The following is a 27,617-nucleotide window of genomic DNA, read 5'->3' as shown; positions in this document are numbered from 1 at the left end:
TGGGGCCCCGCTGCTGGTCCCAGCAGCCCCGTGCCTGGCTCCTGCCCGCCCACACCATGGGCATCCACGGCTGCTCCTGGACATGGAGCTCAGGCAGTGCTGGTGCCATGTGGGCTTTGCTGGCAGTACCACCCAGACACTGGTGTGACAGCTCTGTCCCTCTTTATTCATACGGAAGAGCTTATCTGGGAAGCTCTCAGTCAAGGTTCACTTGAGCATTTCCAAATAATTTCCTGGTGGAAATGGATGGCCAAGCTTGCCATTACCACAAGCAAAAAGCGTGTTCCCTCATAGAAACCTTTCCAATTCCCATCTCTTCATTGGGAACACATGTTGTGGTGCCAGCTGCATCTCTGTGAGCAACGTGAATCGTGAGCCCGAGCTGCGCACTGCTGCTGAGCTGGCAGCACCTTGGCTACGGCCAGGACGCTCTCTGTTTCCCCCAGTGCTGCGCCCTGCAGGCACCTTGCCGCCCCTTGGCACAGGCTGTGGCACCCAACAAAGCCCACAAGGCCGGGAGGAGAGCCTGCGGGGAGCACAGCTGCTTGGGCAGTCGCTCCTTCGAGGGACACGAGCCAAAGCCATCCCTGCAGCGGCTGCTGCCAGCCCCGACCCTCCCTGCCCTGCTGGGACAGCTCCCACAGCCCAAGGGGATGGACTGTGTCAAAAAGTCTACAGCCAGGAAAGAGAATGTCACAATAATTGTGCACTGCTTTTCTTCTCTGCACTTGGTCCCAGAAGCATCCATCACACTGCTCTAAAGGCCTACACATGGTCTGACAGCCCTTATGCTTTTCCAGTCTGCAGTCAGGAAGTTTGCTAAGAATCCACCAATAAATTCCACATTACCTCTGTGAATTGCACACTACAGTTTCCTTCGTTTATTCCAAATACCTGGAGGTTCCTGTATATAGTAACGGTCTTGAGGGTCTGTGTTTCTTCGCAGTGATTTCTTTTTTTATTGAGACAAATGGAACAACCTTATTGTTTTTGGTTTTAGCAGGTCCCGTTTTTTCTGAGCATGATGGTTTACTTACAAAACTGTGGGTAAATTTCTTCTTATTTAGATTTATTCGTTCCCCAAGCAATTGTTTTGACAATCTGCCATTCACTTCTTAGTTCCATATATGAAAATTTTTGACTCTGTTTTTATAGGAGTATAAAGATCTCAGAAAGCTTTATTTTTAATTTTGATCACATTCTCTCTCCCCGCTCCCAACTGTTACTAAGATCCTTTTTGTAACATCCCTGAGGATAGGTAGAGTTATTTGGGAAATGCTTGGTTAACCTGAGAAATGGATTATTGTTTTTAGTGCTATAAACATACATTGCTTCAAGCTTCACAGCCGCAGTCCTGATTTGTTGCTCGCTGCATGGATGCTTGTCTCTATTAAAACAATGTTTGTGAGGCAGCTGAAGAGCTTGGACCTCAGAGATTAAAATTCCTGGGATGAGCAGGAGGAGGAAGAAAGGATGTTGAAAAGATTTAACACTGAGAATAAAGGGAAGATGTTGCACATACTAATATATCTGGGAGGAAATGCTGTAGATTGAATATGATAATCTGGAGACATATTCAGCACCAGGAAGCCATCGTGGTGAGAAACTGTGGGGGCAGCAATCAGGGAGGGGTGGACTTTGTGTCCCAATCCTGTGACAGCAGTCACACTCAGAGATGACTGGATGATGGGCAGTTCTTGTAGTTGATGTCACCAACGATAAAATGTTTGTTACATTAAACGAGTGTCATCATATTGTGTGGAAGAATATCACACATCTATCTACATGTATTGAACCACAGTTATTTCATTATTAAATGAATAAAACATCTCAAAACATCATCAAATGCCTCAACTTTCAAACTGCTGTTATTAGAAATTCCACCTATAAAGCCAAAACAGAGACCAGGCTTTGTGACTATGGATGGAAAGATTTCTTGGGCATACATTGTATTTCTCTGAGCTGCCTATAAAAACCTACCACCAATTCTGGCATGGTATTGTAAGGACTCTTTAGGGTTGAAAGTGCTCTTCACAAGCAAAGAATGTTGCTGTGGTATGTCCTGTGCTACTGCTGCAATGTATAACTGGCATCTGAAGAAAGGGACAACAAAATCATTCATTCAGGAGGTTTAAAACTGTAGCTCATCTCTGTTAATCAGCCCTTTTTAAAAAATGTTTTTGATGAATATTCATTTTTCAGAGGCAACAGTATGTCAAACCCTCAAAAATCAAAGCAGATGTACAGAAAAATTTGTACATAAGTTTTTGTGGTACAAGATGTTCTATTTTATGCATCTCTTCAGGTACGTACTTGGGATCCTACTCAACAGAGAAGGACCATGTATCCTGCTGATATAATGTTTTTATTCCTTTTACATTTATATTCTGGCCGTTGAGTTCTTTTAGATTTTTTTTTGAAAGAAATTGTTTTGGTGCAATCACTTGCATGACAGAGCTTTATATTTTTGTCTTCCCTACTTCTTAAATAACTTCAGATCTTTTTAATGTTTTCCAAACTGCAACATGTAAAAAACAAACATATTCTAAAAGCAGTTAGATTTCTTCTGAAGCAGAAGGCAGTTGCTGGTCCTTCAGTTAATTCAACTTCAGAATAAACTGAGAAAACAGATAGTAATGTGAGAATTCTGATATGGAGCTGTGGCTAGCACAGGTCTTTCCCATGAGAAATCCTTTTGTGTTTTATAAATAAAGATAAGGTTTGGATGTTATTAAAAACAGTGTCTCAAGACTTGGACGGTGCAGACCTGGCCAGTCAGGCCTAGGGGGAGGTTTCTGACTGACCAATCTGGGTGACTTTTGAAAACTCTATATATATGATGAAATCAAAACAATAAAGGTCTTTACTTCTTGCCACTGAGAACTGGACTCTTCTCTCTGCTAGCGGCTCAACAGCGACATGGAGCAGACAAAACAGCCACCACAAATGGTAAATTCTGGCTGGAATTAGATTTGAAAAAGTTGATATGGAATTAGATATAGAATTCCATTAATATTTATAGAATTCAAGGTTAAAACAAGGACAAAAGGAGTTATGGGACCTGTGCTTTAGTTGTGTCCTCATGGTCTGCCATGAGCATTCCAGGTCTCTTCAGCTGCTAAGAAAACTTTCCTTTGCAGTTTCCTTAGCCTGTAGTGTGAAAGAGGGATGATGATGGTCCTTTTCTACCACTTGCAGTGCTCCAGGGATGAGGTGATGGATATTTGCAGGAGACTTGGCTGTGCAGTGATGGCATTTGTAAAACACTTAGGGCCAGGTTGGAGCTGAAGCAACTATTGCAACCACAAAATTACCAAGCTCTTGGTTTGAATCGCTCGCCTCATGTTTCCCATTACAGTCCTGCTTTATTTCCTGGGTTGGGTGATTGGGTTAATGAGAAGCCACAGCCCCAGGAAGGGGTGATTTGCTCTCTCTGCTGTGGAACTCAGTGGTTAAAGGCCCTGTGAAAGGTGGGAGGAGATGATAAGCACTGTGACAGTGGACACTGGGGCATATTTTAATTCACCTGTGCTGAACAAGAACCAGCCCAGCATCACAGGGTTGCAGCACATGGGGCCCCCAGCACTATAAAACTTGCAAGGGAACAGCAACAGCTTAAAAAACTACACTTTCAGACTCCAGGTGGACAAATACCCTTCAAATCTTCTTATACTTCACCAGTATAGATGCCTGTGAAATGCAGAGCTACTTCAAAGTAAGGTAATGCCCTGGGGTTCTACATTAAATCTTAAAAACATGGATCTCCTGCCATAAGCCAGTAACAAATAAAATCCAGTTTCGAAGGCTGATTTTTAATTTCTAGTATGCCAGAAGAATGGTATTGCTACACCTGTCTTCAAATGTCACTTCATTACAGAAAAACTCTCTAGAGTGCCAGACACCAGGACTAATTACTCAACACTTTGCCTCACAATGTATCAGCCTTAATTACAGTGAGAGGTAGGTCTTAATTACAGTCCGATTAAAGCCAGTCAGCATTGTGTGAATGGCAAGGAGAATTTGCACGTGGATAGATGAATATGCCCCACAGAAGAATGAGGTACATTTGCCTTTACTTGGAAGAAAGTAGAGACGGAGCAGTGTAATATTTGGGGTTTACCCAGCTATGAATGTGCTGAGAAGCTGTAAGAACTTACCTGTTTTACACAGCACAAGCACTGGTACAGCCAATAATGCACCCACATGAAGAGATCTCCAGGACATTCCTTATTCTTAACAAAAATTGGGCAGCAAAATGCTGGCATTTTTTCTTTTATCTGAACTGGAAGCCATATTCCTGCCATATTCCTCTCCTGTTTCTTCTTTAGCACACTGTGTTATTTGCAGACTTCACTGTCTGGCCCATCGCTAAATGGCACAACTACCAAATTACAGGTGCCAGCATTGTTACCCTAGCATTAATCCAGCACCACTTTGATGGTGCACAGGAGCATAGAGTAGCTTGGTTTGGAAGGGACATGTAAAGGCCATCTAGTCCAAAGTCCTGCAGGAAGCAGCGACACCTTTAACTAGATCACACTGCTCAGAGCCTGAGTTTGAATATCTCCAGGGATGGATCCCCGCCTCTCTGGGCAACCTGTTCCAGGATTTCAACACCCACAGTGTGAAAAATATCTTTCTTATGTCTAGTCTGAATCATGTCTTTCAGATTAAAAGCATTCCCACTTGGTCTTGTCACAACAGGCCCTACTGAAAACTCTATCCCCATCTTTTTTACAAGCCCCCCTAAGGTACTGAAAGGCAGAAATCAGGTCTCCCCTGAGCCTTCTCTTCTCTTCTCTTCTGGGAGCTGAACACACCCAGCTCTCCCAGCTTGTCTCCAAAGCAGAGCGGATCCAGCCCTCGGAACATTTGGTTCCTTCTCTGGACCTGCTCCAACAGGACCATGTCCTTCCTCTGTTGGGGACCTAGGGCTGGATGCAGTACTCCAGGTGGGGTCTCACCAGAGCAGAGAAGCAGAATGACGACATTCAGCCTGCTGGGCACATTCCTTTGGATACAGCCCAGGATAAGTTTGGCAGTGAGTGCTCATGGCCAGCTCATGTCCAGCCTGCCACCCAGCAGCACCCCAAAGTCCTCCTCAGCAGGGCTGCTCTCCATCCCTTCACCCCCACAATCTGTGAGATCAGTTGGGCTCAGACTGTGTCACAGTCCTTGGACAGAGCTGTGGGGCAGGATGAGCTCCCTCCCCAAGAAAGCAGAATCCTAGCCCTGAGGTACATTCCCACACAATCCTGTCCCGGACATGAGGTCACAGCAGGGCTCTGAGGTCACAGAGCCCTGTGGTTGCACAGCACCACAATGACCGACCAGTCAGTTCTTCACCACAACTGTTGCAGCAGCAGCGGCAGCAGCGGTGCTGACATTGATACAGCGGTGTCAGGACAGTGGTGGCAGCAAGAGCTGTGGGACTGGCTGAGGGCAAGGCACCATGGCCCTTGCTCTGCGCCTTTTCCTCCTGCTCCTCCTGGCAGTGGCCCTGCATGCCAGGGCTGCCCAGGCTGCTCCGGTGGGAGCGTGGAGAGCAGGTGAGCCAGCGGCCTGCCTCCCCCTTTCCTGGGACAGAGGCCTCTTCTCCCTGGAATGTGTTGCGAATGCTTTTACCCAGGGCATTAGTAAGGGTTTAGTGAGGGTTTCCTCTGTGAAAGTGAGAGAGCCCCGAGGGGCCTTGGGCTGGAGCAGCTGCCCCTCCAGGGATGTTGCACAGTCCCTGCAAAGAGGGTGGACAGTTGCCAGGAGCCATCCCAGAACTCCCCAAACCCCTGTGCAGCTTTGGCCATGTCCATTGACATCTGGCTCCCACAGCCTTACTCAAACCCCCTTGCAATGCCCATAAAGCAGATCCAGCATATCATGGAAATGGTTCTCATTTATGCTTCCTTCTAGATGAGATTGCTGGCAATGCTATTCCAGGAACTTGGATGAATGATGGTTTGGATCAATGGGATTTACTGGAAGCAAGTTCTCAGTATCCCTTTCCTAACAGAAGAATCGCTGTCAACATGGCAAGAGCTTATTCAGGTGCTGCATTGCTTAAAGTGATCTCAGGGTTGATGGATTCTGGAAATCTTGCTCTGCTCCCTTCTCGAGCCCTGAGTGATCCCGCAGGATTGCTATCAGTGGGGGAAAGGAGCATTTAGCTGTCAATCTTCCCATGTAAAATGCCAGTTGCTCCTTCCGTGTGCTCTGTGCAGGCGCAGAGAAGAGCAGAGAGGGAAGGTTCTGGGCCCAGGGATGTGCCCTGGGGCTCTGTGCCTTGCGCGGCTCCTTTGATGGCTAACGCAGGGGGGGAGGAAGAGTGGAAATCAGGGCTCTGCGTTTACTGAAAGTGTCTCTAAGGCTGTCGAGAGATCACTCCAGCCAGCACTGCTCTGGTGCTGTACAGAGAGACCCTTCTCACACCCGTGCCGGTGTAAGGCACAGATTCTCACTCACCCAGAGAGCCGGATAGCTCATGCATTACCAGAGACAAAGAATCCAGAGGCTCAATCAGCGGGATATTCCAGATGTGTATTCCAGAGGGTTCCAGGGTGAAAGAGGGAGAACAACCCCACGTGTCCCTAAATATAGGGATCACCTGGGATCAGGGGAGAGGAGGCGGGGGGAACACCACAACCTATGGGAGAAGGGAGGGATGGAGTCAGGGGTTAGGTTACAGCCAGGGGGATTTACATAATTTGGGGAGGGACTTATCATGTTACTCAGACTAGGATGTTTCCCACCAGTGAAGCCCTGCTGAACTGGAACCACTTGGCTCCCCAGCAGTTCCTGAGGTGGTATCATGCACCACCACAGATGGCCCCAGGGAGCCTGAGGTGTTCCTGCTGCTGCTGCCAAGCCCTGGCTCTCACTGGGGCTGAGTTTAGAGCTGCTGGCAACTCCTTGGAGTCCTTTGTGCCCTGCCTGCCCTGCAAGGGGCTCCTTCCATCCCAGTGTGGGGCCACTGCAGGCACGTGGTGCCTCTGCCTGAGCTCCTGAGTGGAAGGCAGAGGTGAGGGAGTGCCAAAGAGGGATCCCATTGCTGAGTTGCACTCGCTGCCACTCCAGCCTGATGGAGAATCCTGAGCAGTGTCATGGGAGCTGTTCTGTCCTGCTTTGTTTGCAGCTGAGCCTGTTGGTAAAGGTGATCCAGCTGCCCAAGCCATGTCCAGGACTGAGCCAATGGGAGATGGAGAGGGTAGGTCAAGGCCTTTCTCCCTGGGAGAGCTGCCAGCTCAGAGCTCAAAGTTGGCCAGTGGGGCATTGCTGCAGGTGCCACGACAGAGCCCTGCACGTGTGTGCCCTCGCCCTGCGGGATCCCCTCACTGCTTCTGCTCAGGACTTGCTACTGTTTGATGAGGGAGGGCTATGGCCAAGCCTCAAATGCCCTGACAATTTTCTGAGCCTTATCCCTGTTTTTGGCTAGCATGACCTCCTGACAATGCCATCACCCAAATGGGTATTTCATCCATCTGATTCACCTTTCCCTCTTCCTTTCCCAAGTGATGGACCAAAAGGCTGTGCAGAAGTTCTTTCTCAGAGGAAGCAGTGGTTTATCATCAGCCTCTGCTACAGGGAGGGAGCCGATGCCTGGCAGGAGCACTGCAGCTAATTGCTGTGCAGGGCTCAGGCAGGCTCAGCCCTTGGTGGGGCTGTGTGGCAGCAGCTCTTCCCCCAGCAGCAGCCAAAGCTGGAGATGCCTTGGCTTTGAGGCCTCTGGAGCACATTCCACAGCCCATGGCAAACGGGACTTGTGTACCAACATCCCTCCTGCTGCAGCTGCCTCCTCGAGCTGCCCTGAGTGCCCAGAGGCCCAAGGCACAGGAGCAGCCCTGAGCAGGATCCCTAGGGCGAGCCCAGGGCCAGAGCAGTCGCTGGTTCTCACACTGGGCAGGGTCAGCCCTGTGTCCTGCGAGAGCCTGACTCTGTCCCCTTGGGCTGTGGGAGCTGTCCCAGCAGGGCAGGGAGGGTCGGGGCTGGCAGCAGCCGCTGCAGGGATGGCTTTGGCTCGTGTCCCTCGAAGGAGCGACTGCCCAAGCAGCTGTGCTCCCCGCAGGCTCTCCTCCCGGCCTTGTGGGCTTTGTTGGGTGCCACAGCCTGTGCCAAGGGGCGGCAAGGTGCCTGCAGGGCGCAGCACTGGGGGAAACAGAGAGCGTCCTGGCTGTAGCCAAGGCGCTGCCAGCTCAGCAGCAGTGCGCAGCTCGGGCTCACGATCCACGTTGCTCCTGCAGATGCAGCTGGCACCACAACACGTGTTCCCAATGAAGAGACAGGCGTCAGAGGAGAAGTCTGTCAGGGAGCACATTGTTTCCTAGTATTAACACCAGGCCTGGTTTGTTTGGCGCTTCTCATAATTTTGTGCTGTGTCGGTATCGGATATTACGGGAAGCGAAAATAGTGAGAGTTTCATTCGTCTTTCCCTTAAACAGCTTCTTTCCAATGTCTGTTGTAGGCAGGAAACATTCCCAGTAAGTCTGCCATGGACTTGTGGCGATTCAGTGGTTGTCCAAATAATTCTGCTGAGGGTTCTGCTGCTGTCCAGTGCTTTACTTTGTCTCTTCATTCCTGGGCCTTGCCCTGGGGAGCCTGCTTGGGCTGAAGCCAGTGCTGTCTCCCACTGAGGCTGCCAGGCCAATAGCAGCCTCAGGAGCACTGGGCAGAGGCAAAGCATGGTGGAGAGGAGAAAGAGTGGGGGACGAGAATGCCCTTGAATGGCAGACGTGCTCTGGGGTCACTGCTGGCCAGGGACCCTGCCCAGAGCCATCCCCTGCTCGCTGGGGCCTTGCGGGGCAGCTGTCCACCTGGGCCAAGGTGTGCCAGCAGCTCCAGCCATGAGGTCTCTGCTAAAGTGTGCAGGGATTCCTCATGAGGTGCACAGCAGGATTAACTTTCAGGGTGTTTTTTAGTCTTCTCAGCACAGCTAAGGCTCCCCCACAGCTAAGGGGACATTCTGGGCTGAGGCTGAGCAAAGCAGAGAGGAAGCATCCTGCAAAGCCTTGGGCCAGGCCTGTGGGCACAGCGGGCATATTGGGCAGAGCCCATCCCTTGGAAACTCTCAAGCACATGGTGTGACTCTTGAGAATGATCCTGTGCATGGCCAGGACTTGGAATTGAGGATCCTCCTGGGCCGCCCTTCAGCTCAGCACATTCTGTGATTCTATGTATTACAAAGGAATATCTGGGCATGGAGCTTCTCGAAGGGGATATCCAGGAAAAGAGGGAAGCCATCAGGAGCATCTCCAGGTGCACAGGTTGGAGGCATGGAGGAAAAAAAAGAAGGAAAAATCTTTGCTAAGCAATGGCCTTTTGATGAAGCCAAAGATTTACAATCAAAGCAGTTCATTAGTACAGACGGGGGTATACTTTGGGGCTACAAGTAAGGCCATGAAGTCACAGCAGGGCCATGAGGTCACAGAGGTCACAGAGCCCTGTGGTTGCACAGCACCACAACGACCGACCAGTCAGTCCTTGACCACAACTGTTGCAGCAGCAGTGGCAGCAGCGGTGCTGACATTGATACAGCGGTGTCAGGACAGTGGTGGCAGCAAGAGCTGTGGGACTGGCTGAGGGCAAGGCACCATGGCCCTTGCTCTGCGCCTTGTCCTCCTGCTCCTCCTGGCAGTGGCCCTGCATGCCAGGGCTGACCAGGCTGCTCCGGTGGGAGCGTGGAGAGCAGGTGAGCCAGCAGCCTGCCTCCCCCTTTCCTGGGACAGAGGCCTCTTGCCCCTGGAACGTGTTGGGAATGCTTTTCCCCAGGGGTTTACAGGGGGTTTCCTTTGTAGGACTGAGAGAGCCCCGAGGGGCCCTGGGCTGGTCCAGTTTCTTCCCCAGGGATGTTACACAGGGCCTGCAAAGAGGGTGGACAGTGGCCAGGAGCCATCCCAGAGCACCCCAGGCCCTTCTGGAGCTTTGGCCTTGTCCATTGACATCTGGCTCCCACAGCATTACGCAACCGCCTTGCAGTGCCCAGGGGCCTAAGAGAGAAGGGGATCCCAGCACACCATGGAAATGGTTGCAATCTGTGCTCTCTTCTAGATTGGGATCGTGTCATGGATAATCTGGAAAAACTCGTGAATGACAGTTTGAATATCTTGGAGCTTGGTGGAGGTAAGTTCACAGCATCCCTTTCCTGACAGAATAATCGCTGCCAACATGGCAAGATCTCACTCATGTGCCATTTCCCTTACAATCGTCTGAAGGTTGAAAGAATCTGGAAATCTTGCCCTGCTCCCTTCTCGAGCCCTGAGTGATCCCGCAGGATCGCTGTCAGTGGGAGGAAGGAGCATTTAGCTGTCAGTCTTCTTCCCGTGCGAAATGCCAGCTGCTCCTTCCGCGTGCTCTGTGCAGGCACAGAGAAGAGCAGAGAGGGAAGGTTCTGGGCCCAGGGATGTGCCCCGGGGCTCTGTGCCTTGCGCGGCTCCTTTGATGGCCCCAGGGAGCCTGAGGTGTTCCTGCTGCTGCTGCTGCCAAGCCCTGGCTCTGGCTGGGGCGGAGTTTGGAGCGGCTGGCAGCTCCCGGCAGTCCTTTGTGCCCTGCCTGCCCTGCAAGGGGCTCCTTCCATCCCAGTGTGGGGCCACTGCAGGCACGTGGTGCCTCTGCCTGTGCTCCTGAGTGGAAGGCAGAGGTGAGGGAGTGCCAAGGAGGGATCCCATTGCCAAATTACAGTCACTGCCGCTCTGGCCTGAAAGAGACATGGAATTCCTTTCCATTAAGGTCCTCCTAAAGGGAAGAGTAAAAATATGGAAGACAGGAAATCCATGGAGGCAGCAAAATATCTGGACCAGATGCTAAGTGAGCTGCAGAGCTGGCATGGTGGGTGCATTTCCCTCAGCCTTCTCCTGAGACTTAGCAGCAGGGCCTTTTGCTGCACATCTGGGCACTCTGTGCTCGGCACAGCAGGAGGGGATCCATTGCAGCCCCGCCTTTCCACTACTGCTTTCACACCCTGCAGGGCTGTTTCCCAGCCTGGCCTGGCTGCAGCTTCTCCCCAGCCTCTGCAGGAAGGCATTTGGAACCAGCTGACAGGGTGTCCAAACTGCCCCATGGGCCCTGCAGACCCTTTGATCCCCTGCAATTACCCAGTTTCCGGGGAGATCAGGAGTGGTGGTTGTTAGGAGGAGGGAGGATCCTGGTGGAGTCCCCAGAAGCCCATCCAATTTCCTGGACCTTATCCATTTCTTGGAAAAGTATTGCTTTCTGAAGATTCCACCTTTTAAAATGGGAAATGCTTCTTTCTGATTAAGCTGTGCCTCTTCCTTTCTAAAGTGATGCACCGAAAGACTGTGCTGAAGGCGGCACTTCCCAGAGGAAGCAATGCCTCAATGGCAGCCTCTGTTGAAGGAAGGGAGGCGATGCCAGGCAGGGGAACAGAAGGTAATTGCTGTGCCAGGCTCAGCCCTTGGTGGGGCTGTGTGGCAGCAGCTCTTCCCCCAGCAGCAGCCAAAGCTGGAGATGCCTTGGCTTTGAGGTCTCTGGAGCACATTCCACAGCCCATGGCAAACGGGACTTGTGCACCAACGTCCCTCCTGCTGCAGCTGCCTCCTCGAGCTGCCCTGAATGCCCAGAGGCCCAAGGCACAGGAGCAGCCCTGAGCAAGATCCCTAGAGCAAGCCTAGGGCCAGAGCCATGGCTGGTTCCTACAGTGAGAAGGGGTTTGGAGGGAACCTCTCACCCTCCTGCGTCCTCTGGGCCTGAGCCCTGCTGAGGCTTGAGCTGCCATCTCTGCTGCTTGGCAATGCAGACAGGAGCAGCCTGGAGCAGACAGGCACAGCACACATGAATTATCCCGAGAGGGCTCAGGGGACTCAGCTACTGAGCAGTCCTGCTGGGGTCCCTGTGTCCGTGACATGTCCTGAAAATTGGGAGTTACTGCAAGAAGTGCCCATGATGGGAAAAAGGCAGGGGAAGACACCAAGGCTCCAGTGTGCCCTGAGGGGGCTGACTCCATCCATTTGGGCTGTGGGAGCTGTCTGGGAGAGGGAGGGAGGGATAGTTGTGACACTGCCTGCTGCATTTTAGTGAGGGTTTCTCTGTGGAAGTGAGAGAGCCAAGAGAGGCCCTGGGCTGTTCCAGTTTCCTCTCCAGGGATGTTGCACAGGGCCTGCAAAGAAGGTGGATAGTGGACAGGAGCCAGCCCAGAGCACCCCAGGCCCTTCTCAGATTTGGCCATGTCCACTGACATCTGGCTCCCACAGCCTTACCCAACCCCCTTGCAGTGCCCAGTTCCCTAATGCAGAAGGGGATCCCAGCACACCATGGAAACAGTTCTGATATGTGCTCTCTTCTAGATGAGGGTACTGGGAAGGCTTCTCCAGCAGCAGGGATACAAGAGGGTTTGGAATGCTTGGGAGCCCCCTGCAGTTAATTCTCAACTTCCCCTCAGAGAATAATCATTGGCAACTTGGCAAGAACCAGGTGCCAGAAGCTTCTCTGGCTGTTGAGTTACAGGTGTGTCTGCAGGGAGGACTTTTCCAGCTCCTTTTCTGGTTGCTGAGCACAAACCTGGCTCTCGTCGCAGGGGTGAGTAGTGTGTCCCTGCTGAGCCCACGGGCTGAGCACTGCTTTGGTGTGATCCACTAATAGGAAAATGGAACTGCTTTGCTCTAAGGTCCTTACAGAGGCAAGAAAAAAGTTACAGAAGAGAAGGAATCCCTGGAGGTATCTGAACAAGTGGACAAAATTCTGGCTGAATTGGAGACACAGCATGGTGGGTGCATTTCCCTCAGCCTTCTCCTCAGACTCAGCAGCCAGGGCCTTTTCCTGCACATCTGGACACTGTGCCCAGCACAGCGGGGAGGGATCCACTGCAGCCTCGCTGGTCCACTGCTGCCTTCACTCCCTGCAGGGCTGTTTCCCAGCCTGGCCTGGCTGCAGCTTCTCCCCAGCCTCTGCAGGAAGGCATTTGGCATCAGCTGACAGGGTGTCCAAACTGCACCAAGGGCAATGCTGACCCTGAGATCCCCTGCAACTTCCCAGTCTCCGCGGGAGATCAGGAGGGGTAGATGTTGGGAGGAGGGAGGTCCCTGGCCCAGCCTGAAGAGCCTGGGCTTTTTCCTGATCCTTATCCATGTCTAGGACAAGTATTGCCTTCTGAAAATTCTACTTCTCAAAATGTGGAAATGGTCCATTTGATCCACCTATGCCTCCTTCCTTTCTCCAGAGATGGACCAAAAGGCTTTGCTGAAGGCAGAACATCCAGGAGACAGCGATGGCACTGTGCCAGCCGCTGATACTCGAAGGGAGGAGATCCCAGACAGTGCCACAGAAGGTAATGGCTTTGCTGGGCTCAGTCCTCGGTGGGGCTGTGTAGCACAGCTCGTCCCCCAGGGCTGACCTTGACCAGCTTGGAAGCAGCCAAAGCTGGAGATGCCTTGGCTTTGAGGCCTCTGGAGCACATTCCACAGCCCATGGGAAACAGGACTTGCACACCAACATCCCTCCTGCTGCAGCTGCCTCCTCGAGCTGCCCTGAGTGCCCAGAGGCCCAAGGCACAGGAGCAGCCCTGAGCAGGATCCCTAGGGCGAGCCCAGGGCCAGAGCAGTCGCTGGTTCCCACACTGGGCAGGGTCAGCCCTGTGTCCTGCGAGGGCCTGACTCTGTCCCCTTGGGCTGTGGGAGCTGTCCCAGCAGGGCAGGGAGGGTCGGGGCTGGCAGCAGCCGCTGCAGGGATGGCTTTGGCTCGTGTCCCTCGAAGGAGCGACTGCCCAAGCAGCTGTGCTCCCCGCAGGCTCTCCTCCCAGCCTTGTGGGCTTTGTTGGGTGCCACAGCCTGTGCCAAGGGGCGGCAAGGTGCCTGCAGGGCGCAGCACTGGGGGAAACACAGAGCGTCCTGGCCGTAGCCAGGGCGCTGCCAGCTCAGCAGCAGTGCGCAGCTCGGGCTCACGATCCCCATTGCTCACAGAGATGTTACCTGTGAAACAGGAATGTATTTCCCGGATCCAGTGCGACTCCCAAGAATTGTTTGCCCCCAGGATGTGCGCAAGTCCTGCATGATAGGCACAGTAATCACCGTGTTCACTGTGCCACTTGTCCTGTTGTGTTGCTATTTTGGGATCCAGAAGTTGTACGAGAAGAGACGGTAAGTTGTTGATTTTTCTCCACAGGTTTTTTAAAACTCTGCTCACAATATTTGTAGCCTGACTGATAATCATGCTGTTGTGGAATTGTGACAGTCCATAGTTGTCCAAATAGCTCTGCTGAGGGTTCTGCTGCTGTCCAGTGCTTTAATTGGCCTCTTCACTGCTGGGCCTTGCCCTGGGGAGCCTGCTTGGGCTGAAGGCAGCGTTCGCTCCCACTGAGGCTGCCTGGCCAAGAGCAGCCCCAGAGTTGGGGACAAGATTGCCCTTGAAAGGCAGACGTGCTCTGGGGCCACTGCTGGCCAGGGACCCTGCCCGGAGCCATCCCCTGCTCGCTGGGGCCTTGAGGGGCAGCTGTCCACCTGGGCCAAGGTGTGCCAGCAGCTCCAGCCGTGCTGGGGAGCCTTGCCAGCTCTGGGCCCTGCTGTGCAGGAGGCTCCTCATAAAGCAAACGGTGTGAAAGAACTTGGCTAAATCACTTGGGGTGGGAGTGCAGCAGCCTCTCAGGGGCTCTGCTCGTTGAGCTGCACACTATCAATGTGTTTAAAATACTTGTTTAACACATATAGAGCCATTTAGAACCTAATTACAAATCTGCACATTCTCTCCAATCTGTAAATGCCGTGCAGTTCTTCCCAAACTCTTTCCATGTGATCATAAATAGTAACACATAGTCACAGTGGTATTTTGGCAATAGATTTGGGGACAGCAAAGTGGTTATTTAGTAGCTCACATAAAGTTTCATGGTTACAGTGTTGTTACAGGAGAAGCACATTTGTTTTTTGAAATTAATTCACTATTTTTTAGCTTACTTTTATTCATTTCCCTAGGTATTTGATATAGGGCAATGTGGCATAATTATCCCATGGCTGAATTAGAAAACTGTAAGTACTATAAAATGAAGTATTTTTTATAGGCTTTGTTTTCCATGTTTTTCACAGACTGTGATCCGAAGTAGGTGGGTTTGATGTGACCAACAGAATCGTTTTGCTCTGCTTTTAATTCAAACAAGGAGCAGAGCAGTTGAACAGAGTCTCTTCATAACTAAAGCAAACTGCCAGCTTGTTTGTTTGGTTTCTTTTCCTGCTCTGGACAGGAATATAAAGTCTATCAGTAGCAAATACTCCTGTAAAGTAACTGAGAGAAATTAGGGATTTGGTCTGTTTGCTTACTAACCCCTGAGTTCCTAAGAGCTGTAGCTCCCTGTTCTCTTTGCAGACAGAGCTGGCTATGCTTGGCAATCATGTGTCTGGCCTGATAACACACCAGGTCCCACATGAGCTTGAACACCCCATCCTGGAAGAACCGAGTTCAGTGATAAATCTGGTACAACTTTATGGCATGACAGCAGAATAAGGCAAAATAAAGGTTTGAATTTGTACAACAAAATACCATTTCAACCACTTTACATTGTTCTGTGTGTAATGGAGATAGTAACTACAAGTTTCCTATTCATGCACAATTTGCTTTCTGAGAGCACTCAGTGCTCAAAGTCATAGGGGTTTTTAGGCCTGAGATCACTTCAAAAACAAAACCAACCCTAATGTGCAATGCTTGTGCTTCATAAACGTTTATGATACAAATCACAAGCTGATTCCTACTGTTAAATGAAAAAAAAGCCAAAATAACGAAATCCAAAGTGTGACCAACAAAACAGGCAAACAAAACAGCAACCAAGAAAGAAATAAAAAATGCAAAAAACCCCACAAATCCAGGAAAACATCTAAAAACCAGGTGAAGGAGGCGGTGATTCAAGAGAGACGAATGGGCAGAGGCACTACAGCATAAGGAAGTGCAGATAACAGGAAGCAATGGCGTTAAACTAGCCAGCGAAGCTGAGATACTGTCCTCACCCTTCTGAAATGAATCTGACAAAAAATAGGCAGAAAACAAATGATGATGATTGTGATACTGGGAACTCTGCATGTTTAGCTTCAATATATACATTGTGTGTAAGTTCTATATTCCTTGTTAAGGCACATCGTCTGGCAAGGGTGTTTTTCTGAAAGAAAAGCACTGCAGTGGAAAAGGAGGCCAGCTTGGAAAATATTAAAAGCAAGAGCTAAAAATACAGTACTTTTTTTTTTTAATATGTTGTTTGGTTGTTTTGCTGTTTGTTCATGGGTTTTTTGTCTGTCTTTGAAAGCAGCCCCTCAGATGTTAATGCACGCAACGAGTTCTTTGTAAAGGGCTGTCTTTGCAAAAAAGTGCCAGTTTTGTGATGCAAGACAGAAACAGCTTCCTCTGGGCTACAGCTGGAAGGCTTGAAAATGTGTTCAAGAAACTTGTGATATGACAGAGTCTGATTAATACAATTTAATGTCATGAAGTGCAAGATGTAAGTTGTCTAATAAAATATTCAGAGTATTTCTATGCCAAGCAGCAGAAAAGGGCTGTGCATTGGAATGACAGGAAACAAGCACAGAGTGCATGATGGACAAGCTTTCCAGCCAAACCAAACCAGAAGCACAGAGAGCACAAAGGACACACTGAGGAGGCCCAGCAGCTTGTTGCTGAGGGCTCATTTCATACAAGGACTGGCACGCAGAATATCAAATAAATTAAAAATAAAAGGGCAGGGGGAGGTGGCAGTGAGGTAGCCTGAAAGGTTCAACTCTGCTTTTGTCACCAACATTCTCCTAGTTCCTGTGTTTATTTTTCTAGAGAATTTGCACTCAACAGAGCTTCAGTCCCTTTGATCAAATCAGTCTTAAGGGCAGCTCTTTGCTGGGTCAGTCATTTAGATGCGAGCGCTGACTGGGGTCCAGCCAACAAAAGAACATTAGGTGCAGGCCACCCATATAGCTTTTCATATTAATGAGCACAAAGCCTTTAGTTTTGCAAACTGAGGGACGTTGGGGGGATTTTTGAACCAGCAGGCTGATGTACAAGGCTCTGGATCTATACAGCACTCCGGTAAAGAGGGGAACACATGTGGGGACTGTGGGAGGTCCGGAGCCAGTAGCTGCCGTCTGTCAGGTCGACTCCGCCTCCAGTGAGTGGAGCTCCTCCTCCTCGGAGGGATCCGGAGGCGGTACTGAGGTCTGAGACCTTCCCCCTCTTCCAGAAAGTTCTGTCAAGTTACGTTATTGATTGGTTTTCGTTTGTTATACCCTCCCCTTAAAAAGTTTTATTTGTTCTCTGTATTGTATATCATCCCCCCAGTTGTATATGATTGGATATGGTCTGATGCTCCGCCCCGTTTTTCCCTCCCTTAAAATCCCTTGTACGCGCCGAGCTGTCGGGGGTGTCTCCGTGATTTCTGTCCTTGTCGCGTGCCCGTTCCGTTACCCTTAGTAAAGGAGCACTTAAGGGAGACCCCGCTCCCGCAACCTCTTATCTCTTGTCCCGTTCCTACCGCGCTGCGCCTGCCACTCGTCCGGGGCTGAGCTCTCCTCGCCGTGACAGAGCCGCGGTCTCAGAGGCGACAGCCGAGCGGCGCCGGCACAGGCTGCCAGCCGCTGCGCCTTGTGGCACAGAGCGAGCGCCCGAGGCTGAGGGCAGGTCAGATTTCCCGGGCGGACGAACCCCAACGGGGGGCAGTCCCGGCTGTAGCAGTGCCCCCACCCCCACATTAGGGACACCACAATTGCTTTTAGAGCTCCTAAACCAGCTGGTGAGAAACTGTTCTTTTCTCTGCACACTGAAGGGCAAGTTGAACAGAAAATCTGTCCCTTCCTCCATTATCTCTGAGCACCAAAGCAAAGAACTGAAAAAAAAAAAAAAAAAAAAATTAAAAAAATAATCATTTTGTGCCCAGGCTGGTATTTTAAAGAGCTTTATAAGATTGATTCAGCCAGTGCTATCAACACTAATTTTAACAAATATTTTTACTTGCAAAAATATTGTGCTGAATTAAGAATGGCACATGTTGTGTGCCTTTCACAAAGCATGGGGTGGCTGCTGCCATGCAAAGGTGGGTGCAGGGTCAGACCCTTTACCTTCAGAACTGGTCCTGCCTTCTGGAGGGACAGAGATTCATCTGTCAGAATCCCTTGGATCTTCCGGAGCTGCACCCTGGCTCTTGGCTTACCTGTGGATAACTGGGCTGCTGTGGGGCACCACAGAACTTTCAGCTTGGTACCAACACATAGGGACTGCAGAATGCAAGCAACATTTTCATGGGGCCAGCAACAGCCTGGGAAGGAAAAAACAGCATCAGAAACGTGTGAGATGGAAAAGTTTTGGCTGTTTGAGCTAAAAAATGTAGACTAAAAATCTCTATGGCAAAGAACAACCTTTTTCACGAGGATTCCAGCAGAATAAATGACATAGGTGTTGGAATACCAGCCAGTGCCCACAGCAAAGACAATTCCCTGTCCTGTGGGCTCCATACACCACACGTGGACATGGCACTATCCTGACTACTTCCCAAAGCACTTCTCTGCAAGAAGCACTGGAGAACCACACAAGGCAAGAGTTCTGCAAGTGCCAGATAATTTTGCAGCAGAAAAGTTGTAAAATAGGAAGGATTCTAGCAACCACAATAAATCAAATATTCATGGCTTGTAGATATTCCAGTGAATCTCTAAGTTACGTCCGGGCAAAAACAAACACAGGGCAAACTTTCCAAAGTATGGTTTCATAACAAAATTTCAGATTGTCTGTTATTGTTTGTGGGAGAACATGAGGTTACAAGCTGCCCAGCTTAAGAAGACAAGGAGAATCTACACCTCCCTGTCATATTTTTCTACTGACAAAGGAATTAAGACCAAGAATTTGGGTACATGGAGGGGTAAAATTGAAATATGGATGAGGTCTTACCTCCTAGGACACTTAATTTGCTAGAGTACAAACAGTTTTGCTGTGCATGGCTCTCCTTGCTAAACCTCTTTGTTTTCAAACTCCCTTCCTCCATGGCAGAACTGAGTAAGTTCCATATGTCAGAGCTTTAGGTTAAAAGCTTTGTGATGAGTTAATTTTAATGGATCCATTACCAGTCTGTTGGGCTGTTGTCATGAGGAGCTCAGGTGGCTTCTTGTTAAGATCAAAAGCAATGTGCCATTTGTCCCAGCTCCATCTGTCCTGTGACAGCACTGGCTCCACGTGAGCTCACAGAGTGTTTTCCTGCCATTTCTAAATGAAAATTGAACCTCTTAGAGAAGCCAGGCCAAAATCACCAGAGACCAGTCACAAAAAACAAGTTAGCCAGTTTGCTGGGTACTAAACAGAACACAGATTTCTACATATTTGGTAAAATCTCTTTGTGTTAAAATATGTACTGAAAAGAAACATTCAGAACTATTCTGCACAAAGCACAGGATAGCTAAAGTCCTTACCTAAGCCATACACTCCAAATCCCAATTCAGGCTCCCAGGAAACAGGCAGGATACCCTTTATTTGATGTCCTTATTAACAGGAAAAGGTTTAGTTATGAATTCTCCCGGAGGCAACAGACTAAGTGCCATGGTGGTGGCTCCAAGGAAAGCAGGCCTTTGGCATAGCAAGAGCAGCAAGCACAATTTTCACATAAGCTGGGCTCACATGCACCTCCACAAGCACCTGAATTCTGGATGCCAGGCCAAAGGACAGTGCAGGAGCTATGGAGAAGAAAGATAACAAGGAAAATAGGAATTAACCCCCCCAAAAATTAAGTCATTAGATAATTACAAATGCTTTAACTTCTCCTGAGCTTCATCAAAAGAAAGGTGGCCAGCAGGTTGAGGGAAGTGATAGTCCCCCTCTACTCTGCCCTCGTGAAACGCCACCTGGAGCACAGCACCCCGTTTTGGGGTTCCCAACACAAAAAAGACATGTAGCTGTTGGAGCAAATCCAGAGCAGGGATATGAAAGTGCTTTGAGGGCTGGACCCCTCTGCTCGGGAGCCAGGCTGGGAGAGCTGGGAATGTCCAGCCTGGGGAAGAGAAGGCTCTGGGGAGACCTGATGGCACTGTTTCACTCTGCTCACTTTCCCTGGTACCAAATAATCACCAAAAGGAAAATGAGAGCAAATGATGTTTCAGAGTGAGGAGATGCTCATCATTTAAGGGAACTCCACAGCTGCGACTTAAGACTGTGATCATCTCTGCTGAGGGCAGCAGATCCCCAGGAATTACATTCCTCAACCTCTTGTAGACCCTACAGATAAGACATCAACATTTTACTAGTTTACAAAACTTTTATCATGATCAAATCATCACAGTAATGTTACTGTGGCAAAACTATACAACCTTCCTGAAACATCTCTTTAGTAAGGGATTCAGGTTAGTTCACGTGTACTGGCAGTTAACAGCAATAGCTCAGCAGTTTAAAAAACCTATTAAGAATATCCTAGGAATGTTGCTGTCTCTAGATTTAGTTGCCAGTTAATGATTACTTGCTGATTTTCTCTAGCCTCTAGCTGGAAAGGCATTAAAGGAAACTCCCTCCATGCACTGTGGCCTAGTGCATGACCGACATTTGTGTTGAATGCTCACCTTGTGTCTGCTTTTGTTGCCTTGTCTCTGCTTTATGTCTCATTTGGATCCATTTCCATTCCCAATGCCATTCCTGAAAATGCTCAGCTCACGTGGGACTGCTTTTCATTCACTAAACTTGGCCTGAAAAGATGGGTGTCAACACAAACCCAGTTCTAAATACACGACAGCTCTTGAGCACCACACACACTGCACCCATGCACCCCACTCCACTCCAGCCCCTCTACACCGACTGAGCTTGTATTGGGATGGCAAAAATTAAATTGGACTTTGTGCTTATGGATCACGTGTGTTAGTTTTTCTACAACTGATATCCCTTTCCTGGCTAATTCTAGCAGAAATAAAGGTATCAATAAGCAGCAGTTTCTGTTGAGCACACATGAAACCACTGACTCTGTCTCAGCCAATAAAGATGCTTCTACTGATGTTCTCTCTGATTTTACATCCATGAATACTAGGACGTATAGTAGTCCTTCTTGCAGCTTTACTTCTCTCTAGTGGAAAAATAACCCCCTGCACTCAAAGTTATCCCAGCCATTCCAAACCCTCCACTTCCACTGCAGAAACCTGAATTGCAGCTGGCCTGGCCCAGTAGCTGACCTGCTGATTTAGTTTTGAGGGGGTTTTAGACACAAGATACTACAATAAAATTTCACAAGTAAACTATTAAGTATCTAAAATATGCAGTATTACATTATTTTTACCTTCAATATCACCAGCACATAGCTTAAGGAAGAAAGTCATCATAGAAGGAAAAATGGACCTTCAAGGATATCACAGTGATGACCATCAGTCATTTTCCAACTTTGCAGGATTTCAGCTCGAAGTCAATCTAAAAAAGACAGCATATTTCTAGCAAGAAAGCAAGAAATCACATTTCATCTCTGCTTCTAAATCCAAGCTGCTCGTATAAAAGACATATGGTATCATTTTCCAGCTTTCAACAGATGAGTCATAATTTACAAATAAACAAACAAAATATCATGCATAGAAATTTTTTCATAAAAGAAAAAGCATGGCTGGAGCTGCTGGCACACCTTGGCCCAGGTGGACAGCTGCCCCTCAGGGCCCCAGCGAGCAGGGGATGGCTCCAGGCAGGGTCCCTGGCCAGGACTGGCCCCAGAGCATGTCTGCCTTTCAAGGGCAATCTTGTCCCCAACCGTTTCTCCTCCCCACCTTGCTTTGCCTCTGCCCAGTGCTCCTTGGGCTGCTCTTGGCCAGGCAGCCTCAGTGGGAGCGAACGCTGCCTTCAGCCCAAGCAGGCTCCCCAGGGCAAGGCCCAGCAGTGAAGAGGCCAATTAAAGCACTGGACAGCAGCAGAACCCTCAGCAGAGCTATTTGGACAACCATGGACTGTCACAATTCCACAACAGCATGATTATTAGTCAGGCTACAAATGTCGTGAGCAGAGTTGGAAAAAAATTTGGAGAAAAATAACAACTTACTGTCTATTCTCACAGAACCTCCGGATCCCAAAATAGCAACACCACAGGACAAGTGGCACAGTGAAGATTGTGATTACTGTGCCTATCATGCAGGACTTGCGCACATCCTGGGGGCAAACAATTCTTGGGAGTCGCACTGGACCTGGGTCATATGTTCCTGTATCACGGATAACATCTGCGGGAGCAACGTGGATCGTGAGCCCGAGCTGCGCACTGCTGCTGAGCTGGCAGCGCCTTGGCTACGGCCAGGACGCTCTCTGTTTCCCCCAGTGCTGCACCCTGCAGGCACCTTGCCGCCCCTTGGCACAGGCTGTGGCACCCAACAAAGCCCACAAGGCCGGGAGGAGAGCCTGCGGGGAGCACAGCTGCTTGGGCAGTCGCTCCTTCGAGGGACACGAGCCAAAGCCATCCCTGCAGCGGCTGCTGCCAGCCCCGACCCTCCCTGCCCTGCTGGGACAGCTCCCACAGCCCAAGGGGACAGAGTCAGGCCCTCAAAGGACACACTGCAGCCCTGCTCTCCTCCTCTGCGTTTGCCCCAGCATTGGACACCCTCTGCAGCCTCTCCCAGGTTTCAGGACGCATGTGCCACTGAGGGACCCTATCAGGGCTGCTCACTTCCTGAGTCCCCTGAACCTGCTTGGGATAATTCATCTTTCATGTGCCAATCTTGTCCAGGCTGTGATAGACTAATGATTAGAAATTAAATGCAATTTCTTTTTTTATTGCAGAAGTGTCAGAATATTCTAGGTTTTTCCATAATTATAAAACTACTTTGAAAAAATACAGAACTGTTGGGACAAAAAGGAATAAACATTTGGTTGCTTATGCTACAAAATATTTCTACAGTGCTGCAAATTAAAAACTACTTCTAAATGTTCCAAAATGGAAAAAAAAAGATAGCAGATGCTCGCTGCTTCACTAAGGAGCTCCATGCTCAGCTGTTGCCTGCCCACCCCTGGATGTGCCACAACCAGGAGCTCAGCCAGTGCTGCTGGTACCAGCCAGACACCAGAGCTGAAGCCTGAAGGTGTTGCTGGGCTCAATCCCTGCCCTGGCAGGAGAGGCACTCCTTCAGTCCTGGCCTGAGAGCAGGGCCTTTGGGGTTGGTCTGGGTATTCGTGGCGTCCGATGAATCAACACTGGATACAGCGGTGGGCAGGACAACGGACATGTACAGGGAGGTGCACGATGAGAGATCCAGTTCTCCCTGAGTGAGGTGTTATGCCCGCCTTTTGAGGGTGCAGAGCAGCACCTGTGGAGAGAGGATGTGGCTGAGGCCCCCACTGCAGATGGGACACAGGGAGCCTCCTGCACAGCAGGGCCCAGAGCTGGCAAGGCTCCCCAGCATGGCTGGAGCTGCTGGCACACCTTGGCCCAGGTGGACAGCTGCCCCTCAAGGCCCCAGCTAGCAGGGGACGGCTCTGGGAAGGGTCCCCTGCCTGCAGTGGCCCCAGAGCATGTCTGCCTTTCAAGGGCAATCACATCCCCCATTCTTTCTCCTCTCCACCGTGCTTTGCCTGTGCCCAGTGCTCCTGGGGCTTCTATTGGCCTGGCAGCCTCAGTGGGAGACAGCACTGGCTTCAGCCCAAGCAGGCTCCCCAGGGCAAGGCCCAGCAGTGAAGAGACAAAGTAAAGCACTGGACAGCAGCAGAACCCTCAGCAGAGCTATTTGGATAACCACTGAGTCGCCACAAGTCCACGGCAGCATTACTGGGAATGTTTCCTGCCTACAACAGACATTGGAAAGAAGCTGTTTAAGGGAAAGACGAATGAAACACTCACTATTTTCGCTTCCAGTGATACCCGATAATGACACAGCACAAAATTATGAGAAGCGCCAAACAAACCAGGCCTGGTGTTAATACTTGGAAACAACGTGCTCCCTAACAGACGTCTCTTCTGATGCCTGACTCTTCATTGGGAACACGTGTTGTGGTGCCAGCTGCATCTGCGGGAGCAACGTGGATCGTGAGCCCGAGCTGCGCACTGCTGCTGAGCTGGCAGCGCCTTGGCTACGGCCAGGACGCTCTCTGTTTCCCCCAGTGCTGCGCCCTGCAGGCACCTTGCCGCCCCTTGGCACAGGCTGTGGCACCCAACAAAGCCCACAAGGCCAGGAGGAGAGCCTGCGGGGAGCACAGCTGCTTGGGCAGTCGCTCCTTCGAGGGACACGAGCCAAAGCCATCCCTGCAGCGGCTGCTGCCAGCCCCGACCCTCCCTGCCCTGCTGGGACAGCTCCCACAGCCCAAGGGGACAGAGTCAGGCTCTCGCAGGACACAGGGCTGACCCTGCCCAGTGTGGGAACCAGCGATTGCTCTGGCCATGACCTCGCCCTAGGGATCCTGCTCAGGGCTGCTCCTGTGCCTTGGGCCTCTGGGCACTAAGGGCCAGCTCGGGGAGGAAGTTGCAACATGAGGGACGTTGGTGCACAAGTGCTGTTTCCCATGGGCTGTGGAATGTGCTCCAGAGGCCTCAAAGCCAAGGCATCTCCAGCTTTGGCTGCTGCTGGGGGCAGAGCTGCTGCCACACAGCCCTACCAAGGGCTGAGCCTGCCTGAGCCCTGCACAGCAATTAGCTGCAGTGCTCCTGCCAGGCATCGCCTCCCTCCCTGTAGCAGAGGCTGCTGATAAACCACTGCTTCCTCTGAGAACGAACTTCTGCACAGCCTTTTGGTCCATCACTTGAGAAAGGAAGAGGGAAGGCTGAATCAGATGGATGAAATACCCATTTGGGTGTTGGCACTATCAGGAGGACATGCTAGCCAAAACAGAGATAAGGCTCGGAAAATTGTCAGGGCATTTGAGGCTTGGCCATAGCCCTCCCTCATCAAACAGTAGCAAATCCTGAGCAGAAGCAGTGAGGGGATCCCACAGGGCGAGGGCACACACATGCAGGGCTCTGTCCTGGCACCTGCAGCGATGCCCCACTGGCCAACTTTGAGCTCTGAGCTGGCAGCTCTCCCAGGGAGAAAGGCCTTGACCTACCCTCTCCATCTCCCATTGGCTCAGTCCTGGACATGGCTTGGGAAGCTGGATCACCTTCACCAACAGGCTCAGCTGCAAACAAAGGCAGGACAGAACAGCTCCCATGACACTGCTCAAAATTCTCCATTAGGCCGGAGTGGCAGCCAGTGCATCTCAGCAATGGGATCCCTCCTTGGCACTCCCTCACCTCTGCCTTCCACTCAGGAGCACAGGCAGAGGCACCACGTGCCTGCAGTGGCCCCACACTGGGATGGAAGGAGCCCCTTGCAGGGCAGGCAGGGCACAAAGGACTGCCGGGAGCTGCCAGCCGCTCCAAACTCCGCCCCAGCCAGAGCCAGGGCTTGGCAGCAGCAGCAGGAACACCTCAGGCTCCCTGGGGCCATCAAAGGAGCCGCGCAAGGCACAGAGCCCCGGGGCACATCCCTGGGCCCAGAACCTTCCCTCTCTGCTCTTCTCTGTGCCTGCACAGAGCACACGGAAGGAGCAACTGGCATTTGACACAGGAAGATTGATAGCTAAATGCTCCTTCCTCCCACTGATAGCATTCCTATGGGATCACTCAGGGCTTGAGAAGGGAGCAGGGCAAGATTTCCAGAAGCCTTCAGCTTTGAGATGATCTTAAGGGAAATGGCACATGAGTTAGCTCTTGATACTTTGACACTGATCATGGTCTCAGTAAAAGGGACATTGAGAACTTACCTCCAGCATGCTCCAAGATCTTCAAGCCATCATCTAACAGGGCTTCGAGATAATCCATGTCACGATCCCAATCTAGAAGAGAGCACAGCTGAGAACTGTTTCCATAGTGTGCTGGGATCCCCTTCTGCCTTAGGGCACTGGGCACTGCAAGGGCGTTGGGTAAGGCTATGGGAGCCAAATGTCAGTGGACAAGGCCACAGATGCAGAGGGGCCAGGAGAGCTCTGGGCTGGCTCCTGCCCACTGTCCACCTTCTTTGCAGGCCCTGTGCAACATCCCTGGAGAGGAAATTGGTCCAACCCAGGGACATTCAGGCACATCTCAGTCCCATTAAGAAAAAATATTCTTTAAAGCCCTGGGGCAAACTGCAGCTGGCAGTGCTATAACTTATCTTTCTCCCCTTCCCTCCCTCCCTCCCTCCTTCCCTCCCTCCCTCCCTCCTTCCCTCCCTCCCTCCCTCCTTCCCTCCTTCCCTCCTTCCCTCCCTCCTTATGCTCCGACAGCTCCTAGAGCCCAGGTGGATGGAGTCAGGGCCACTCAGGCTGTACTGGAGCTCTGTTCTCACCCTCTGCCTTTTCCCCACCATGGGCACCCCTTGCAGTCACTCCCAGGTTTCAGGATGAGTTTCCCACACAGGGACCCCAGCAGGACTGCTCAGTAGCCGAGTCCCCTGAGCCCTCTCGAGATAATTCGTCTGTGCTGTGCCTGTCTGCTCCGGGCTGTGCCTGCGCTGCCAAGCAGCAAAGATGGCAGCTCAAGCCTCAGCAGGGCTCAGGCCCAGAGGCCCAGCAATTACCTCCTGTGGCTGTGCCTGGCATCGCCTCCCTTCCTTCAGCAGAGGCTGCCAATGAGCCACTGCTTCCTCCGGGAAACTTCGCCATCAGCACATTCATTCCGTTTATCACTTGAGAAAGGAAGGGGCACAGCCAGATTAGATGGAAGCATTCAACATTTTGAAAGGTGGAATCTTCAGAAGGCAATACTTTTCCAAGAAATGGATACGGTTCAGAAAATTGGATGGGCTTCTGGGGACTCCAGCAGGACCCTCCCTCCTCCAAACAGCTGCCATGCCTTTTCCACCCAGAGCCTGGGAAATTGCAGGGGATCTCAGGGTCTGCAGGGCCCATGGGGCAGTTTGGACACCCTGTCAGCTGGTGCCAAATGCCTCCCTGCAGAGGCTGGGGAGAAGCTGCAGCCAGGCCAGGCTGGGAAACAGCCCTGCAGGGTGTGAAAGCAGCAGCGGTGCAGCAAGGCTCCAAGGCTCTGCCGGGCACAGAGTGCCCAGATGTGCAGCAAAAGGCCCTGCTGCTGCGTCTCAGGAGAAGGCTGAGGGAAATGCACCCACCACGGCGTTTCTCCAGATCAGTCAGCATTTGGTCCAGATGTTTGGCTGCCTCCAGGGATTTCCTGTCTTCCATATCTTTACTCTTCCTTCTAGGAGGACCTTAACGGAAAGCAATTCCATGTCTCTTTCAGGCCAGAGTGTCAGTGAGTGCAGCTTGGCAATGGGATCCCTCCTTGGCACTCCCTCACCTCTGCCTTCCACTCAGGAGCACAGGCAGAGGCACCACGTGCCTGCAGTGGCCCCACACTGGGATGGAAGGAGCCCCTTGCAGGGCAGGCAGGGCACAAAGGACTGCCGGGAGCTGCCAGCCGCTCCAAACTCCGCCCCAGCCAGAGCCAGGGCTTGGCAGCAGCAGCAGGAACACCTCAGGCTCCCTGGGGCCATCAAAGGAGCCGCGCATGGCACAGAGCCCCGGGGCACATCCCTGGGCCCAGAACCTTCCCTCTCTGCTCTTCTCTGTGCCTGCACAGAGCACGCGGAAGGAGCAGCTGGCATTTCGCACGGGAAGAAGACTGACAGCTAAATGCTCCTTCCTCCCACTGACAGCGATCCTGCGGGATCACTCAGGGCTCGAGAAGGGAGCAGGGCAAGATTTCCAGATTCTTTCAACCTTCAGAGGATTGTAAGGGAAATGGCACATGAGTGAGATCTTGCCATGTT

The 27,617-nt window shown here is 51.1% G+C and overlaps 3 protein-coding genes and 2 long non-coding RNA genes across 6 annotated transcripts in view; 2 read left to right on the top strand and 3 right to left on the bottom strand.

Moving 5' to 3' along the window:
- Positions 1–27,617, top strand: part of LOC146431902 (uncharacterized) — an 83,396-nt gene that overhangs the window by 15,147 nt on the left and 40,632 nt on the right. The window lies entirely within an intron of this gene.
- Positions 1–27,617, bottom strand: part of LOC146431903 (uncharacterized) — a 70,080-nt gene that overhangs the window by 13,003 nt on the left and 29,460 nt on the right. The gene's annotated exons all lie outside the window — the stretch shown is intronic.
- On the bottom strand, positions 313–27,320 carry LOC146431906 (uncharacterized). Its single transcript, XR_014854805.1, has 3 exons — positions 26,958–27,320; positions 26,409–26,516; positions 313–351 (listed from the first exon to the last, which is right to left on the bottom strand). It is a non-coding gene; the product is annotated as an uncharacterized LOC146431906 (long non-coding RNA).
- The window catches only part of LOC146431904 (uncharacterized), a 32,150-nt gene continuing 15,802 nt past the window's right edge, over positions 11,270–27,617 (top strand). The window contains exons 1-7 of one of the 2 annotated variants that reach the window (XM_085073127.1): positions 11,270–11,373; positions 12,448–12,519; positions 12,608–12,706; positions 13,160–13,267; positions 13,919–14,075; positions 14,904–14,957; positions 15,292–15,440. In XM_085073127.1, the coding sequence (XP_084929253.1) occupies positions 11,322–11,373; positions 12,448–12,519; positions 12,608–12,706; positions 13,160–13,267; positions 13,919–14,075; positions 14,904–14,916 (501 nt within the window). In that variant the 5' untranslated portion in view covers positions 11,270–11,321 and the 3' untranslated portion in view covers positions 14,917–14,957; positions 15,292–15,440. Of the gene's footprint in view, positions 11,374–12,447; positions 12,520–12,607; positions 12,707–13,159; positions 13,268–13,918; positions 14,076–14,903; positions 14,958–15,291; positions 15,441–27,617 lie in introns of those variants that run through there. The other variant, XM_085073128.1, reaches the window with a different exon arrangement.
- On the bottom strand, positions 24,513–25,687 carry LOC146431907 (uncharacterized). The gene is made up of 3 exons (XR_014854806.1): positions 25,615–25,687; positions 24,916–24,987; positions 24,513–24,611 (listed from the first exon to the last, which is right to left on the bottom strand). It is a non-coding gene; the product is annotated as an uncharacterized LOC146431907 (long non-coding RNA).

The sequence above is a fragment of the Lichenostomus cassidix genome, chromosome 12 (assembly GCF_008360975.1).
Source record: "Lichenostomus cassidix isolate B80296 chromosome 12, HeHo_3.0, whole genome shotgun sequence".
NCBI lineage: Eukaryota > Metazoa > Chordata > Aves > Passeriformes > Meliphagidae > Lichenostomus > Lichenostomus cassidix.
The sequence above is the reverse complement of the archived record's forward strand: the minus strand, read 5'-3'. Positions and strand labels throughout refer to the sequence as shown.